Source organism: Etheostoma cragini, chromosome 13, assembly GCF_013103735.1.
Source record: "Etheostoma cragini isolate CJK2018 chromosome 13, CSU_Ecrag_1.0, whole genome shotgun sequence".
NCBI classification, from domain to species: Eukaryota; Metazoa; Chordata; class Actinopteri; order Perciformes; family Percidae; genus Etheostoma; species Etheostoma cragini.
Window position 1 is genome coordinate 19691686 of NC_048419.1, and position 17124 is coordinate 19708809.

General features: G+C 38.0%; 1 protein-coding gene across 1 annotated transcript; it reads left to right on the top strand.

Annotated features, from left to right (window-relative positions):
• Nucleotides 1-4101: 4101 nt before the first annotated feature.
• Nucleotides 4102-15926, top strand: ube2b (ubiquitin-conjugating enzyme E2B (RAD6 homolog)). The gene is made up of 6 exons (XM_034890120.1): nucleotides 4102-4365; nucleotides 8850-8930; nucleotides 11201-11226; nucleotides 13586-13675; nucleotides 14371-14459; nucleotides 14680-15926. The coding sequence occupies exons 1-6, from the start codon at nucleotides 4322-4324 to the stop codon at nucleotides 14806-14808; spliced, it is 459 nt and encodes a 152-aa protein (XP_034746011.1). The 5' UTR covers nucleotides 4102-4321; the 3' UTR covers nucleotides 14809-15926.
• Nucleotides 15927-17124: the final 1198 nt, after the last annotated feature.

Consider the following 17124-nt stretch of genomic DNA (forward strand, 5'->3'; position numbering starts at 1 on the left):
GGTATATTGCCGTACAGATTTGTTTTGTGGTGATACAACAATTGAAAAGTCACATTTCAAAACGCTCACTGTAGCAATTTTCAGTTTTGACACCAATATAAAGCACTATTGTTGGTTTCTTCTATAACATGGGTGGACCATCCAATTTAAGAAATTGACAATGAGAAAGAAAAGTATCATATATGCGCTTAATTTCTGTCTCTTACTCCAAGGCTGAGTGGATCCATTGGTAAGACACATCATTTTGGTTACTAATAACTTGTGTACATGGTTTATTTCAATCGCTTCCTATGGTCCTCTGTTAGACACAGTGTTTAATGCTGGAACACTGAATTTAAGAAATCCTGCTCCAGATAACCAAGTGATGAGGCTACATGATAACAGGTCTATGAGTCTGCAGCCACAGTAGGGGCTATGTGACTGTAGTTGTGCTAAGGCACAGTGGTGCTTTGAGCAAAATTCTAATATGGTCACAATGACAAAGTTAACATGCGGATGATAAGCAGGTATAAAGCATGGTAACATTTGCCAATTAGCACCAAACACATAGTGCTCTTGAGGCTGATGTCCAAATACCTGATTAAGGTGCCAGTGGAAAAATTAGGGTCACCAAATTTATTACAAGTCACCCTGTTGGGGACATGAATGTTTGTAGCAAATTGCATGGCAACTCATCTGATAAAATTACCACCTTCCTGATGTGAAAATTTTTAGTCACACATCATCCAATGAAATATGATGATCCAACAACGGCATCATTTAAATCCATTTAAACTTCATTACTGCCACTCAAAACACCATTGCCCTTCACAGCCGCTAAAGGTTGATCGAGACACTCCAACATACTGCAGGCTTGACAGACTGCCCAAACACTCAGACACCAGTCAACTGCGTAATTTAATTACCACTAGCGCCCATGCAGATGTAATGGAACATCACAGGTCTATTGAGACAGTTAGCTTGTACCATCTTAAAGCCTTGCTCTGCATTAGCACTGATGGCAGCAGTACATGGTGATGACTCCATCACAGCCCTGCCCCAGCACTCAGACTGGAGTCTTCCAGAAGAAACCTGCAGGCTTCTGGCGACTAATGGGTCAGAGTAAGACTGATGAGATAGGTAAAAGGCCTTTGTGACCCCTCCATCCACAGAACATGAGGTCAAGAAAGGGGAGGGAATCATGTCCTTGATGTGATTTGAAGCCTGCTGCAGATCAAATTCCCTTTGGATAATAAAGTTGGAAGTTGAAGGTGAAGGGGAAGTTAAAATTGAAGCACACTGTAAGTCACAATAATTTTTAACCAACACAATTTATGAATGCTAAAAGAAATACTGATATTTTAGACTGTAGACTGAACCTGTTCAGCTGCAGGGAAGACATGACAATGAAACAATTCACTGCATTATTGCCAAAACAGCCCCACTATGCAATTGAAAACATTATTTTGAAATCCATACAGAGCTTCCATTGTAACAGAAATGGACATGAATAGTTGACATTTAATTCTGAAATTTCATCCAGACATGAACATCTATGCATATTCAATGCACTGTTGCACACAAACAAACATGCAACAACAGGTTAGCTTTGCATGCCATTATACAGTAGATCTGTGATGAAAAATACTATGTGTGTTTAGATATCAGTTTTCATGCATTTTTCATATTACGCTGTAGCTGTAACAACTCCCATGTGGTTGTAAAACATTTCTGTTTTAAATTTCAAAGTTTCTGTCAGGACCCAAAAGAATCAGGGAGAGTTTAAAATGACTGGTACAATTTCATCAAATTATTTTGCAGAATTATTGTGTTTTTTTTGCTGGATCTAGGGGTTTGGCTTCCGACTGACAGACAGACAGACAGACAATTACAAAACAAACTGTTGAAGAATAGTACTGTTCCATAGCTGATTAAAAACCTAAAGACCACTTTCCTAGTCCTCCATCAACCTCAATGACTTTATGTCAGTATTTCCCATCTGGTAGGAGAGAGTTTTCTACTGGGGATGAAATCCCATAAATAAACCTGTTTCCCCCAAGAGCCTAGATAGCGTCATGTAAATGTGTTTTGTGTTACATAAAGAGCATGCTTCCCATTCCTGGCTCTTGGGGGAGCCAGAAAAGACTAACGCCGGACCTTTTGTCAGCGTGTGACCTACATTCTCTCAATTGCTAAAGGCTAACAGGGCAGTGGGTCTATTGATAGCCACAATCTGGACTCGCTCTGGGAAATGGTCAAGAGAACGATAAAACTAGATTAAATAGACAGTTATATTTGCTAGAGCTTTGAGTGGGATGTCATTGAAAAGTGGGATGGTGCTTTAGTTAATTCAGTATGTGAGTCACGGTATGGAACTGGTTCATGTTGATTCTGGTCTTGGTCAGTTTCTGCAACAATTTCTGCAATTTAAAAATCTTAAAAAAAGAAGAGACAATGAAGTCTGCAATAACTTTACCAGATGCTTTACATGCATATCACTTAAAACATTTACTTACATCATTCTATAAAGATTCACTCGACAATGTTTCTGCCTTAGGCATTGTTTTCAGTGGAAATACTAAAATTACAACAGAACACATTCTGGCTGCATCTAACAAATATTTATATCTATTAATTTAGCCTATAAATAGTGATAGTACTGCTGTAATGAAAAACAGTTTTTATTACATTTTCATAAAGCCCAAGGCAATGTCAAACTGCTTATCTTGTTTGACCAACCATCCAAAACCTTAGAGTATTGAGATTATTATCGTATAAGGCAAAGAAAAGTAGCAAATGCTCACAATTGAGAAGCTTGAATTGGGAAATTTGGGCAATTGAGACATGAAAAAATATTAAAACCATAAATTGATCATCAAAATAGCTCGTAATTGCTTTGTCCGACAAGTGATTAATCAACTAATCGATTCAACTCCGGAATACATGGTATCATGCATCCATAATTTTAGATTATCTGTACCACCAGCGCCAGTATAAACATACGTTTTTAGAGTGTGTGCAACTGTGCTAACAGTTTGAAAATTGTAAATTTCCCCTCTCGGGACAATTAAAGGCTTGTCTTCTTCTTCTTTTTCTTCTTTGTCAAATTAGAGATATTTTAAACAGTTAAATCTAAATATCTAGATAATAAATCTTACACCTAAATGTTAAATGTAAATGCTAAAAGTTAAATATTAAATATTAAATATTAAATATTACATATTAAATATAAATATAATTGTTATATATAAACGTTAAATCTAAATCTAAATGTTAAATATAAATTTTAAATATAATATAAATTTTAAATATAGAAATGTTAAATGTAAATCTAAATGTTAAATATAAATTTAAATGTTAAATAACAATGTTAAATAGTTCTTGACTCTTACCTTGCCTGCACCTGTGTTTCATTCTCACTGCTGATGCTGCTAAGACGCCTGAGTCTTGAGCTGCTTTACCCTGTCTTCTCCTCAAAATATAAACAAATGCTGAAGTTTAGATGTTTTATGTACAAAAGTATTTCATACTCTTCTCGTATCAGGCTCACCTTTACGTGACATTTCTAAGATATCAAAAGCTCAGTGTGTTTTGGAATGAAACCCATATTCAATATTAGGCTATATCATAGTCTTTATCAATATTAACAGCTATATACTGCACCTCATTGTACTTTATCTTTTGTTTGCAGCCTACTTTATCATTTGAAGTATGTATTGTATTTTCGACATTATATTGTTATTTATGTTAACTACAGTAGGCTACCAGAAGTGGCAACAAAGCACAATGTAGAGTAGGCCAGGCTATGTGACAAATGAAACATAGAACTAACAACTTGCATCACAGAAATATTTTAAATTCATGTAGGAATATTGCAACGCAGTAGTGTCTTTATGTCAGGGTTTCCGACCTGGTTCCGACATTAAAATGACTACATATCACACAACAACTATAAGACTTAGATATGTGTTGGGCCTCTGTGTTATGAGGACTAGCCTACTGCTTCCTTTGGCTTGCAGGAGGCTTTATGAATATAGTCTTTTTTTAGTTATTGAAATAATATGTAGGTTATTTTATACCTCACACCAACAGAATAGTAGTTGGATTATATTTTTTGAGCGTTATGATAAACATCTTTTTAACATCGACATGGTTTCTAAAATTAAAGAAGCTGTACCTCTGCTGGCCAGCACTGTAAGCAACCGACGACGTCACCAAAAACAGCTACCCAGTTGTTTTGGGAGAAGAAGAAAAGGGTTACAAGCGGAAGAAACACCGGATTTGGTTTCGGATAGTATTCGGTCTATGGTCCTGCCTTAGTTTTTAAAATACATTTTGGACAATGTCAACCCCGGCAAGGAGACGGCTTATGAGGGATTTTAAAAGGTACCGCAACGTGTTGGCAGTCATCTCTTCTATTTGTGTGTGTAGCTAGCAGCGTTAGCCGATGAAGCTGTTGGTCGCTAGCTAGCTTAGCGTTAGCTGTTAGTGCAGATAATACTGTAAATAGCTAGCTAGCTAAAGCTTGGCTGGAGTTATTGTTATTTTTTAGTTTGTCTTTGCACATGGCATTTGTAGGATTGACAAATGCACGACTGTGTAGTTTTAATTCTTGGACGATGTCCGAAGAATGAACTTTGGAGGTTTTATGCTGTGTTTTCTATCCAGGGAATAACGTTTAAGTCTTTGCATGTTTCCTCTCCTGACCAAAGTAAGTTTGTGTGTTAGCGTAGGTGCAACTTCGGCTAGCTAAGGTGGCTTAAATTTGGCATCCTAGAATGTTCCACAAACCCTTTATGTAGCCTTAACTGGCCCTAATTAGAAGTTAAATGTGACACGATTTATTCTAATTACTCCGTGTAGTCTGCATGCTTTGGGTTTAAAATCTACTGCTAGAAAGGTAGCCAAATCCCACCAGCCTGCTAGAAAGGTAGCCAAATCCCACCAGCCTGCCAGCATTATGGCTCAATCCCCCCTTGCACCAACTTGGCTCACAGGTGTTGCACAACTCTGTGTTTTTGCTCGGTGGGGGAGAATATGTCAATATCTAGAGTGGCATCATATGTGCCTGCCAACTCCTCTTAATGTAAATTCAGTTCCGTTAAATTCAATATAAAACAATCCCAATATCCCTCTGGTGTAAACTATTATATTGTCAAACCTGTGCTTTAACGACAAGAATATGTTTGGGTGTGCTGGGAGAATCACACCTGGCAAGGGTCTGCATTTATTAACTGCTATCCCCAATCTGTTGCCTTGCTCCATATGGCATCCTACAACGTTTGTGTTATTCGCAAACTCACACACACCTGTCTTGGACAAAAAGATCCTAAGCTATTCTACTAAGAACTGTTGTTGAGGCGGGCAGATAGTGTCACTGTAACTCAACGCTGCTGCGCCAGTCCCCAGGTGGTAAAATGTTACACATTGAGGCAAAGAAAACACAAAGCACATTCCTGGATCAGCCTGTGTGTCCACGCCAAGGCAGGCTGATTGAACTCAGCATTGGATGATATTGCCTAACCTCCCTTGTTTGATCTGTAAGGCAAATTATTTGCGCCATGTGTGTCTTGAACTGAGGAGCAAAGTAATTGGAACAGCAACATTTTTGTGTGATGTTTTAGCTCAGTACCTTGGATGTGAAATAACTCTTTGGTGTTGAAGTAAGCAAGCAAAAAAAAGAAAGAAATAAGCAATTTTGTAGCTCAAAACGCATATGAATCTCTTCAGATTATATCCATTAAAGCATCACTTTCATTTCCTCTCTACATTGATTTTTAGAAGCAAATGTCATTGTGAAAGCAACACCTTCTGTTTCTTTTGTCAATCTTATTGCTCATCAGAGTATTTTAACCTAAAGTTCCTGTAATAATAGAAAATGTAATGTTGCATTTGCAACATGGACCAAAGTTGTTTCTTCAAGAGGAAACGGGCTATAGTCCTAACTAGTAAAGATGTGCAGAAACAGGCTATTTTGGGAAAATGTGTGCCAATGACGATACCCCAAACAACAAAATCCTTTCCACGTGTCACTTTTCTCATATGTTTTCCTAGTCTTGTATTGCCAGACCTTCTGTCACAGCGCTGCGGAGGAGGGTCTAGCTACTCCACACAGCATTCTGAGATGGGAGAGAAACGTCCTCTGGTTTATTGGCATTTCTTTAAACCGGGTATCTTCAACAGGGGGTCCTCAGAGCAAGGGGGAGGCTCCAAATATTTGTTTGTATTGTTTGATAAAAAAAAAAAAAAATCAACAGTCTCAACAATGTTTAGTTTCAAAGGATATAAAACCAGCGAATAATCACATAAGCCAATAAGATCAAATTAACATTAATAATAACTCAAGACTGCCCATTACCACCACTAAACTGCTGTCTGCAAGACTGGTCATTAACCCCAGTTTGGAAGTAAAATGAAGCATTTATCAGTCTAGTGAAGCTGGGTGGAGCATCCTTCCACCAGCAGAGAGCCTAGGAAGTTGAGATTACAGTAAATGAGGTTAATTGCAGTGGGTCTGTCTGCAGCTAGGGACTTACTGTAGACATGGATCGACATTTACACACAGGCACACAAATCAGCCCACTTTGTTTTATAGCTGTAAGCTCTTATTAAACCAACGTTCATACTAGGAGTGGGATTGTAGGCCTAAATAGTCTGTGGTGATTCTGGTCCTGGCCTACATTCTTTGGTGATCTGAAACAAGACCTTATTAATATCACACATAGTATCAGCAACAGACCAATATGAGTAGTCCGGCTCATTTCAACACACTACCTTTTATTTGTCATGCAGGCCTGTTTTATAGCATTTACTCATCAATAGTTTACCAAACCAGAGGCTGTTGGAAACTTAATTTAAAAGAAGTTTTGATTTGATGTCTCTGTTGCTAGGCAGTTGTTGTTGTGTTGTTGTTTTTTTGCAGTCCTCTTCAGAGAGAACAGTTGTCAGTCAAATATTGAAGATAATTATTTTCATAGATGATTAATCCAGTGTTTTCATTTGGATATTGGATGAGTCATTTGGGCTGTAAAATGCCATAAAACAAAGAAAAATACTCATGTTGTATTTCTAAATGGTCTTTTAGAAGATAAAAAATCCAGCAGTATGCATTTTACCATGAAATGAACCTGTAGCAAATATTTTTTAAGTAGTCAGAAAATGTATCAACAGCTATTTTCTGGATCAATTGTCAATACCATTTTTTTTTTAATGCAAAAGGCCAAACAAGTTGTTTGTTCCAGGTTCTCAGATGTCTGGACATGCTGCTTTTCTTTTTGTACCACTGGGGTTTAAACTGCTGTTCTTACTAAATAAGTGATTTTAATAATTCACTTCAAGCTCTGACAGAACTATTTTCTTACATTTAACGGACTATGTGATTAATTGATTAAGTGAGAAACATAATCCGCAGTTTAAACAACAATGAAGTAAGTAATTGTTAGTTGCTGCTATGACTGTACCCAGATCTAGCAGTTCAATACAAATATTCAACCTTTTCAGAATTCCCTTTTTTTCAAACGATGTCTTAAGCAACATATGGTTGAACCGCCACAGGGTTTGGTGGGACGTTCCGGGGCAACAAAGACATTTACATAATACGGTAAACGAGCCAAGTGGGGCCTCTGAGCTAATGCCTGCTAACTACTGTAGCCGAGGGTAATACAGTAAAAACACAGAGGCTCTGTGATCTGAACCAGCATGATCCAAGATGGCTAAAACACTTCCCACTTTTTTTTTAATGAACTTACAACAACTGCAACGCTACAGCTTTAAAACCGTCAAAATAAAAGCCCATCTTAAATTCACTTAGAGCAGGGGTCTTCAACGTTTTTAAGCCAAGGACCCCTAACTGAACGAGGGATGGAGCAGGGACCCCCTACTACATAATTGTATAAAATTAACCTGGGCCTACAATAACCTGTAGGACAGCCTAAAGCCCTTATAAAAACTTTTTTTGCATACAATACAAAGCTATTTAAATAATAATTGTTTGCATGATTTCATAAATCATGTTTTGATGTTAAACATACATATGGCACAGTAAATCCTTTGAATTAACTGTGGATGTGGAGGCCTATTATCCAATTTACATTTGCTAATAACATGTACGTAGCGCCCAACCAATTAAAGAGTTTTAAGGCCTATATCAATAGAAATATTTGATGATTTAAAAATCCGATATTCCGATATATCTGCCAATATACAGTATATTTAACGAAAAAAAAAAAAATCTAGATAGGCGTATCAAAACAGATTTTCCTAACATTAGTTATTTGTGGTTATTCATTAGTCTTCACTAAAATAATATAAGGCAGTTTAAAGCAACACTAGAGAAGTTGTGGTGTACCCAGATTGCCGGACTATGAAAATGTTGGTCATGGGCCATTTCAGATGAAGGCTCTTTGATGCTCAAGTTATGGTACAGTAGTGCTTCAGATGAGCGTTAATGGTACAGCTTATGTAAATGGACATGTGACAGCAGAAAGGGCAGTGTGCAGTTGATCCTGCAAGCCTTTCTGTTGCTACAGCAGTTCGTGTTTTGACTGATAATTATCCTGCAGTTAAAGGTGTTTATTAAAATCGTCTTGTGCTCTCCCATCCTTTTTTTCTCTCCCTCTCTCTCTTCTTTCTCCCATGTATTTTTTTTGCCTTCTACAATTCGCATTTTATTCCTTGTTTTTAATTGTTTTGTCCCTTTTTGTTTGCCACTTTTTGCTCTCTCTTTTTTTCTTGCTTTTCCTTTTGTCTCTTTCTTGCCTCACATGCTTCCCTTTGTCTTTCTCTTACCTTGTTGCTTTCCCTTTGTGCATCTTTCTGCCTGTCACTGTTTTTTTTTGTTTTCTGCATCTCTTTCTCTATCTCTTACCCAGACTTCAAGAAGATCCTCCCACTGGTGTGAGCGGAGCACCATCAGAGAACAATATCATGCTTTGGAACGCCGTTATTTTTGGGTGAGTCATGCTCCAATTCCACCCTGCTGTCTTTACTGTGCCACTGTGATTTCCCAACCCAGCCACCCCTCTTTGATTCTTGCTCTCCATGTTCACCCTGCTTTTTAAAAAGTATTTTTGATTACAGCCTGGATTTCTGGCACAGAACAGTCTGGAAAATCAGCATGTAGTGCAAGTTTTTGATGAAAGGACAGGCTGAGACGCTGCTGGGACTGGAGTTGAGAGGTCAAGAGAGGTTGAGGAAGCAAGAAAAAAAGTATTGATAAAGGGCAAACCAAATTGTGAATTTTTATTAGATATGTGATATTTCTTGGTCCACGCTTTGTCAAGCAATTTAAAGGAGAACTACTCACGAAAAAGCAAGAAGAAACATGCTTATTTAAACTCTTCTGAGAGTTCGGTTGACTTCCAGTTTAACCGGTCTGGTGTAACAAGCTAAACCGGCTAAACAAGTTTAATTGTTTACAAACAAATCAACCTGGCATTCGTCATTATGACACCTTCTAGCAAATTAAAAAAAGAAAAAAAGGCCCACATCAGCAACATGTCTGGCCATCCTGGCGTAGTTAAATATAAAGGTTTTCTAAATTGTGACTGGAAGTGGGTCAACTCAGGTGTGATGTGATTCATCGTTCAGAGCTCCGGCAGCCGGCCTCCGAAGTAAATTTAACGCAGCATAAACACTGCAGGAAAAAAGACTTGGCTTAGAGGTGCGCTACCTCCACCCAGTGGACTGGAATCGCTACACTCATTATGGGCTCTCATCGAGGAGGGTATGGCTGCAGCCTGGAGCGTCCCTAGTTATGCCGTCCCGTCTCATGCCGAGGTGTCTCCAACGGTAAATTCAGAGGGTCAAAAATGCGATATTACGACTAATTTTCCAGAGGGAGTCACGGGTGAATTCGTAACCACGTTTGTTGCAATCCGTTGCATCAAAAACATTAACTGTTAAAGCAACAAATTTGCCATCCAATTGCTCATTTCTGAATGTTATTGTTGTTTTGTTCCCTGATATCAACGTAGCCTACGTTTGATGCAACCTGCATCAGCGACGCAGCCATTTCTGCCAACTAACGGCAAGGTTTCATGAGGAGGGATAACAAGGATCTGCACACACAAGAACAAGAATACAAAAATAAACATGTTACACTCTTTCCAAGAGTCCTTTTACATTTTTTATTCCATATTGTTTTCACACTTCACTGGGACATTGCCGCAAAAACAATGTACTTGTAAAATATACTTATCAGCATGGCAAGAGGGCATGAGACGGGAGGCTCCAAGTTGCAGCCATTGAAGGATTTTTTTAGTATCTGTAATCTGCATTTATTTTAGAGACGGACATATACTTTTTTAAATATAAAAAAACACCAAATATTTGCAGTATTTTATTCATTAGTATGATAGTTGACACAAGCTTTTACTTTGAAAAGTGAGAGAGAGAGCCTATTGTTTAAAGTATGAGATGCAAGCTTTTATTTAGAAAAGTAGAAGCTCGGAGACGGCACCAGGTGGGATGGCAGAAGGATTTATTTTAGTTTGCCTATAATCTGCATTTATTTTATAGACAGACATATATTTTTTTAAGCATTTTATTCATAACATGATAGTCAACGCAAGCTTATTTTGTCCAGATGCAAGCTTTTATTTTGAAATAGAAGTTTGGGGGTGGCACCAGGCGGGATGGGATGGCATGAAACGGGACGCTCCAGGCCGCAGCCATACACTCTTGCTCTCATCTGTGCCACTTGGGAGCAGCTGAGGCAACACCTAGTGGTCAACTTTGGTTTACTGCTCTGGTGTTTGGCAAAATATCAAACATAAGCTACTTCTCAGTTTAAAAAAAGCACAGAATAGTATGTAGTATGTTAAGTCAAAGCAAAACATGATTAAAAAAATCAAGAGCACAAGCTAATTGCAAGCAATAATAGAAAGTAATTGAAAACTCGACAAGAAGCAACAAGGTGCAACAAAAACAAACCGGAGCAACACACTTGGGTTTAAAATAGAACTTGCTAATAGTTCCTCGCCTAATTCAAAGTCAAATGGGAAGCTGCCAGAAATGTAAAACCTGAGGACAGCTGTTTAACTTGGCTCCTTTAAACAGTCGGTGTGAATTTGAAAAGCTGAGTAAATAAAGACTGGTGTATGTACAGAGCAAATTCATGACGGATCGATGGTATTACTTGTGTTTTGTAACAAGCCATGTCTTATTGGGGAATTTTAGATATGGAACTAATTTAATTTTTCTTTTTTTCTGACTTCTGCAGGCCTGTGGGAACACCGTTTGAAGACGGTAAGGGCTCAATCTTGATTCATCTTGTCTATAACGTGCAGGCTCAGTGGGATCACATTTATCCAAAGCTCTGGATTTGATTTAACTCCCCCCTGCTCGGTTGTTATTGTGGAGGGGCATTTTTCCATCAATCTATTTCAGTCTTCTGGGCAGTGTGTGGTGTGATGGTGGATTAACTCAAACATATTTAAAAACATTCCAACACTTATAAATAGATATTTTTAGAAAAGTACTATAAAGATTAAATGATTACAATTCAGATATCAGAGGAATCTGAAAAGGGTTTTTAAATCTCAGTTCAAGGCCTAGAAGTCCTTTTTTAAAGGATTTTCTTCCTTTTTTCTATGTAATAACAGGTGGACCTGTGCTAAATTAACTTACTGTGCTGTTTGCACTGTAATTTTCCCGGGGTTATGGCTCTACACACAAACACAATTGATTTCTATTAAAACGGTAGCGAGTTGAGCTGCTTTTCACCCATTTTATACATGGCCTCCTAATTTCTATACAATGCAGTGGGACAGTGACATACTTTTAATAAGAATATTTTTCTTTTTTTCATAGATAAAATAATGTGGACAATGTACACAGTCACAAATTAATTACAAGAATGTTTAACGCAGTGAAACACCTTCCTATGTAAATATACAATGGCATTCAGACATGTTTCCTAAGGTATTGATAAGTAGTAGAGTACAGTCCAGGAAGTCCAGTTTTATAAAGTAACAATGAATCTATGAATTTGAAGGCTTCTCAGAACACCAAAACACTGCACAAAGGTTTATAGTACTTTGATACAGGATATTACAAATCATAGCAACAATGACCTTTCCTCTTGCAGGTCGTGTAGCCTGACAAACCAGACCCACATGATCAGGTCTGCAAACTCACCATTGGCGACATTTTTGTCGTACCTCGTTTGAAAAAACCCTAACACATCTTCCTTTTTTATGAGTGACTTCAGGTTAACTCCAAGTCTTCCAGAGTTGCAAAAGACCGCTGTTCGCCAGCAGCAGCCGCCATCTTCTTTGTTTTCAAGTAGCAGGGCATTCACGCACAACCGTCGCAACTCTGCCGTCACTATGCTAGGCCCTCCTACTGACTTTACGTATACACGATTTGATTGGCCTGCCCAGAATTTGGTTTTTCCAGTTCGAAAGCCAACAGAGAGTTGCTAGACTGACCCTGGCTGCAAATTACATTTGCTGCCACTAGGGTGCGTCTAGATCTCTAGGCTACAGGTCGCGTGAAAAACAGTAGAAATACATCATGTTAGAAAGTAATCTATCAAAAAGGTGCATTTACATGTGTTTGGCTACTGCGCCGTGCCTTTGATAAATGACGATGCATTACAAACTCTCCATCCACTTGCTTGTTTTTTAATTGCAGTATATTTTGAACAACAGAAATTTGTAGACATTTTGTAACATTTGATAACATTGTATCATCGCTAAATGAATGAATGATCTACAATACCTATAATAATAATAATAATAATAATAATAATAATAATAATAATAATAATAATATCGTGTTTTTGTCTAATGTGGATTTTAACACCCTAAAATGGAAAGCTGCAGGTCAGCTCTTTAACCTCATAATCAGTGAAATATTTCAATGGAAATTGAATGACCTAACACAACAAAAAGTGTTTCACTGTGCAACTATGCAACAGACTTCACCATGTGTTCAACACGTGTTAAACAAAATTTAAATAAGGTAGATGTCCTTGTATTTGGTCACATTTAGCTATGGCTGAGGCCAGTTGTTCTTAATGTATTATATTGCATGCGCGTTATGTATTCATCAAAGTATATTTACTATGTGCATATAGCTCTTGTTTGTAACCCTTATTATGTATAAATCTGGCAATTATGATTTAGATAAATGGCTAACATCAGTACCAGTAACTGAGTAGCTGAACATCCATTAGATGTGTTCAGATGGCAACAAACTCTACTCAGCTTTCCTGTATAATACAGTATAAGAGACACACACACATGTATGCACATAAATAGATTTTTTCTCATACACACTTTTTTTGCTTGTAATTATGATTTAGGTCAGGCAAAAAAAGCGCTGACTCCGGGTTTATTATTTTCTCTTCTCTAGTGAGCCTTCTCCCTTCTGTATTCCCCTCTTCAGGCTGCAGAGTCAACATCTCTGCCTGAGTGAAGGATTAGCTTCTCCTTCCAGTCGAGCCGGCTGTATTTTTAGCAATTAAATTGTTTCTCTCGCTTTCTCTGACCTACTCGATCCTTCACATCTGTAATATCCTCACAAAATGATTTGACCGCACACTCTCTCTCTCCCTCTCTTTTGTGATTCACTCTGTCTCTCCCCCTCTCTCGCTCTGCAGGAACATTTAAGCTGCTGATAGAGTTTTCAGAGGAGTACCCAAACAAACCTCCCACAGTTCGGTTTGTCTCCAGAATGTTTCACCCAAATGGTAAGCGGTACAATTACCCTCACACATTGATTCAAACCGTTTTATTTGGAAATAGAAATAAATGACTGCCCCACTTTATTCATAACCAACGCCTACAGTTTACATGTATTGGTGAATGAAGTACACTACTCTATTTTAGCACCGTTTGTGCCTCCGGTATCTCAAGGCTTCAAGTTCCTCCACATTCAAACAGTTTCCTCCCATTCTTCTCTTTTCCCAGTTCATAATTAAAATGAAGTAAGTTAGGTCAGCGAGTGTGTAAGTAAAGTCCACATGGAGTCGGGTTTTTTGTATATGTTTGTACAGCCAACATAATGGGTTTTGCAACCAGAAAAGTGTTCCATTTGGTTTTGAATTGTCTGGGCTTTATGTTTTATCATTTAGTTTTACGTCTGTATATACTGATTACACCAGATCATAAGGACATTTTATATACTGGGGACTTGTTTTTCTGTGCTGTAATGCTTTAGTCAACTGCAATGGGAAAACACAGAAAATATGTGTGTGTGTTTCTTTTGGAATATACTACCAGCTTGAGAAACTGCAACAACCGTCCCCAGGATTCATCTTCACAATCTATTTTGTTTAAAAAGTATCTGTTCTTTGAGTCTGAGTAGAGAATGGAGAGAAATCTATCTCTGTGACAATAACACAGAGACATAATAACTGGTGGTGATTTCTCTCTTGTTTACCAGTTTATGCAGATGGCAGTATTTGTTTAGACATCCTTCAGAACCGCTGGAGCCCCACATACGATGTGTCGTCCATACTCACCTCCATCCAGGTTGGTTTGTTTAATTCTTTACATAAAACTCTGTGTTCACATTTTTTTTTTTTTGCACTGCACTTGCTTCAGTCTGTTATTTGATGCAACTCAAATGCTCATGTGAATACAACAAGTACAATTATTGTCCAGCAATTTAAATAATCTGTATTGGTTATTTAGTGCTAAGAAGATCAGGTGGATATTTTTTGTTTATCACTTTTCTCACATTTTTGGGCAGTCGTTGCTGGATGAGCCCAACCCCAATAGCCCGGCTAACAGTCAGGCCGCACAGCTCTATCAGGAAAACAAGAGGGAGTACGAGAAGAGGGTGACGGCCATCGTGGAGCAGAGCTGGGTGGACGTCTGAGCTTCCCTCATCTTCACCAACCTCTCTCCATCATCTTTTAGTCTTTCATTTTTACCTCATCAAGAAAAAACAGCAACCACATTGGAAGTACTCAAGTGCCACCCTGCAAAAAGGAATTAAAAAAACAAAAACATCAAGAGAACAACCAAATCAGAATGGCCATTAACTTGCTTTTCAATACATTTAAGGATAAATAGGGAGGGGAAATCTATCTTATATTTGTGTTTTTGTCCTTAATTTTACTTCTTTTTTTTTATTGCATGATGTGAAATAAGTTATTGCTAACATAATTTGTAATATATATTCATTGTTTGGTTGGATTGAGGCTGTTAATGTTTAAGTTTTTTTTTTTCCTCTTTTTTTTGTGATGTCTGCTGGTGTGCACACAACTTGACTGTTTTGGAAAGGGCAGGTTGATGACCAAATACGCATATTTTGAAGAATAACAACCCAGAAAAGGCCTTTCAGAGTCACTATCATTGTTATTCTCCAAAGTCAGCCACAGATGCAGCTTATAAAGAGCTATCTCTGATCTCTTCCAGCATATCTGTTATTTTAAGAGACACTGTAGGTTTGGGCTAACAGACGTCACAGGCTGCAACAGCGCCAAGTCTCCCTTGCCCTGATGAATCATGACTCCCTGGCGAAGCAGCTCTGAGCTTTTATTCCATCGTTTCTGCTCCAAGGTAGAAGAGTATGTTGGAGAGGGAGTGCTATGGGAAAGTAAATATTAACACCAGGATGGGACAGGATAAACGTGGACTGTGGATCCCAAAGTGGAGAACAGGCTTAGTAGAAGAGGTCGTAGGAATTCCGACTGAGCCAAGGAAATACTGTATTCACTACAATCATTTAATATTTCTTAAGTCAGCTAAGTGAGTCCATATTCCCACGGCTGTCCTTTGTCCCCATGTCTTTCTTTATGAAATGTTATCAAAATGTATGTAGAGCATCGGGGCCCCTGAGCTCAGGAGTTCAACAGTACTTTTAAGATTTTCTCGAATGGTGGTGCTATATCATTTCTATTGTGGTGCATTCGTGGCTAACAGGGCTTAAACAACAGCGGTAGCAAGCTGCGAAGGTGACCGGCAACTGGAATCAGGGTGAAGTTGGTAAAAGAATAAGAACATGATTTACTTCTACAAGATGTTTTGTTATAGTCTGCTGTTTTTCTGTAATACACCTTTTGTTAGTTTTCATAATTTAACTCCAAAAAAACAGCTCATCTTAGATTTGCGCCCACACTGTTTTCCAGTTTCATCCACCACAGAAAGTAAGCGACTTTCAAATGCTTTGTTGCCTGTGACGGTCATAAATGAAGAGTCGGTGCCTTTGAGCCTTCTCTTGAAATGACATAGCTGACATATAAATTAAATAATGAGCAGAGGATTTAAGCAGTGCAGTCCAGTCTTTTTTAGCTCCAGAAGAAACCGCGGAAATGAATTTGCATGTAGTTTCAAGAGTGTGAAATCACCTGTTTTGTTTGTTTCTGATACCCAATTAAAAGACCGCTTGAGTATAGTCATTACTTAACCCTGCCCAAATCTAGCTAAATAATCCACAGAAAACAGTCATCATAAAACAGTGTACTCTTTTCTGAGACAGTAAAGTTCATATCGTGGCTAGTGACTTATTTCACTTAAAAAGCAGAAGGGATACGTTATAAAGATTTTGTGAATTAAACGAAAACAAATATGTATACTTATAAGAATATGCTGTATAAACATAATAAAACACATTTTTCAGAGTTTGAGAGAGGTTTTTTTCTGTTCTTTTGATGGTGAAAAACAGTTCAAATTTTGTTGTCCTCACGGTTTCCTATAGTACAGCAACATTCACTATGGTGAAAAGGTGATCGTGAGTAATTAGAGGAAAGAGTTCTGATATGTCAATAATTGTTCAGTTCTATTTATGAGATCATGTTAAAACCAACCCAATCCTTTTCCAATTTTATTCTGTTTCCTTTTTGGTCATAAGGGTTGGGTTTGCGCTCAGAAATATGTATCTTGTTCTTTTGAGAAGGAACAAGTCTGCCACCAGATGAATTCATCAAACATGAAGATAAAGTATTAAAGTGCTTATATGCTCATTTTCAGGTTCATAATTGTATTTAGAGGTTGTACCCGAATAGGTTTGTTGTTAAATTTTCAGAAAACACCGTATTTTAGTTATACTGCACGTTGCGGCAGCTCCTCTTTTCACCCTGTGTATTGAGCTCTCTGTTTTAGCTACAGAGTGAGACATTGCACATCTGTTCCATCTTTTTGGGAGTTGCATATGCACAGTAAATACTGCTGGCTTGTCAGTTGCAGAGCA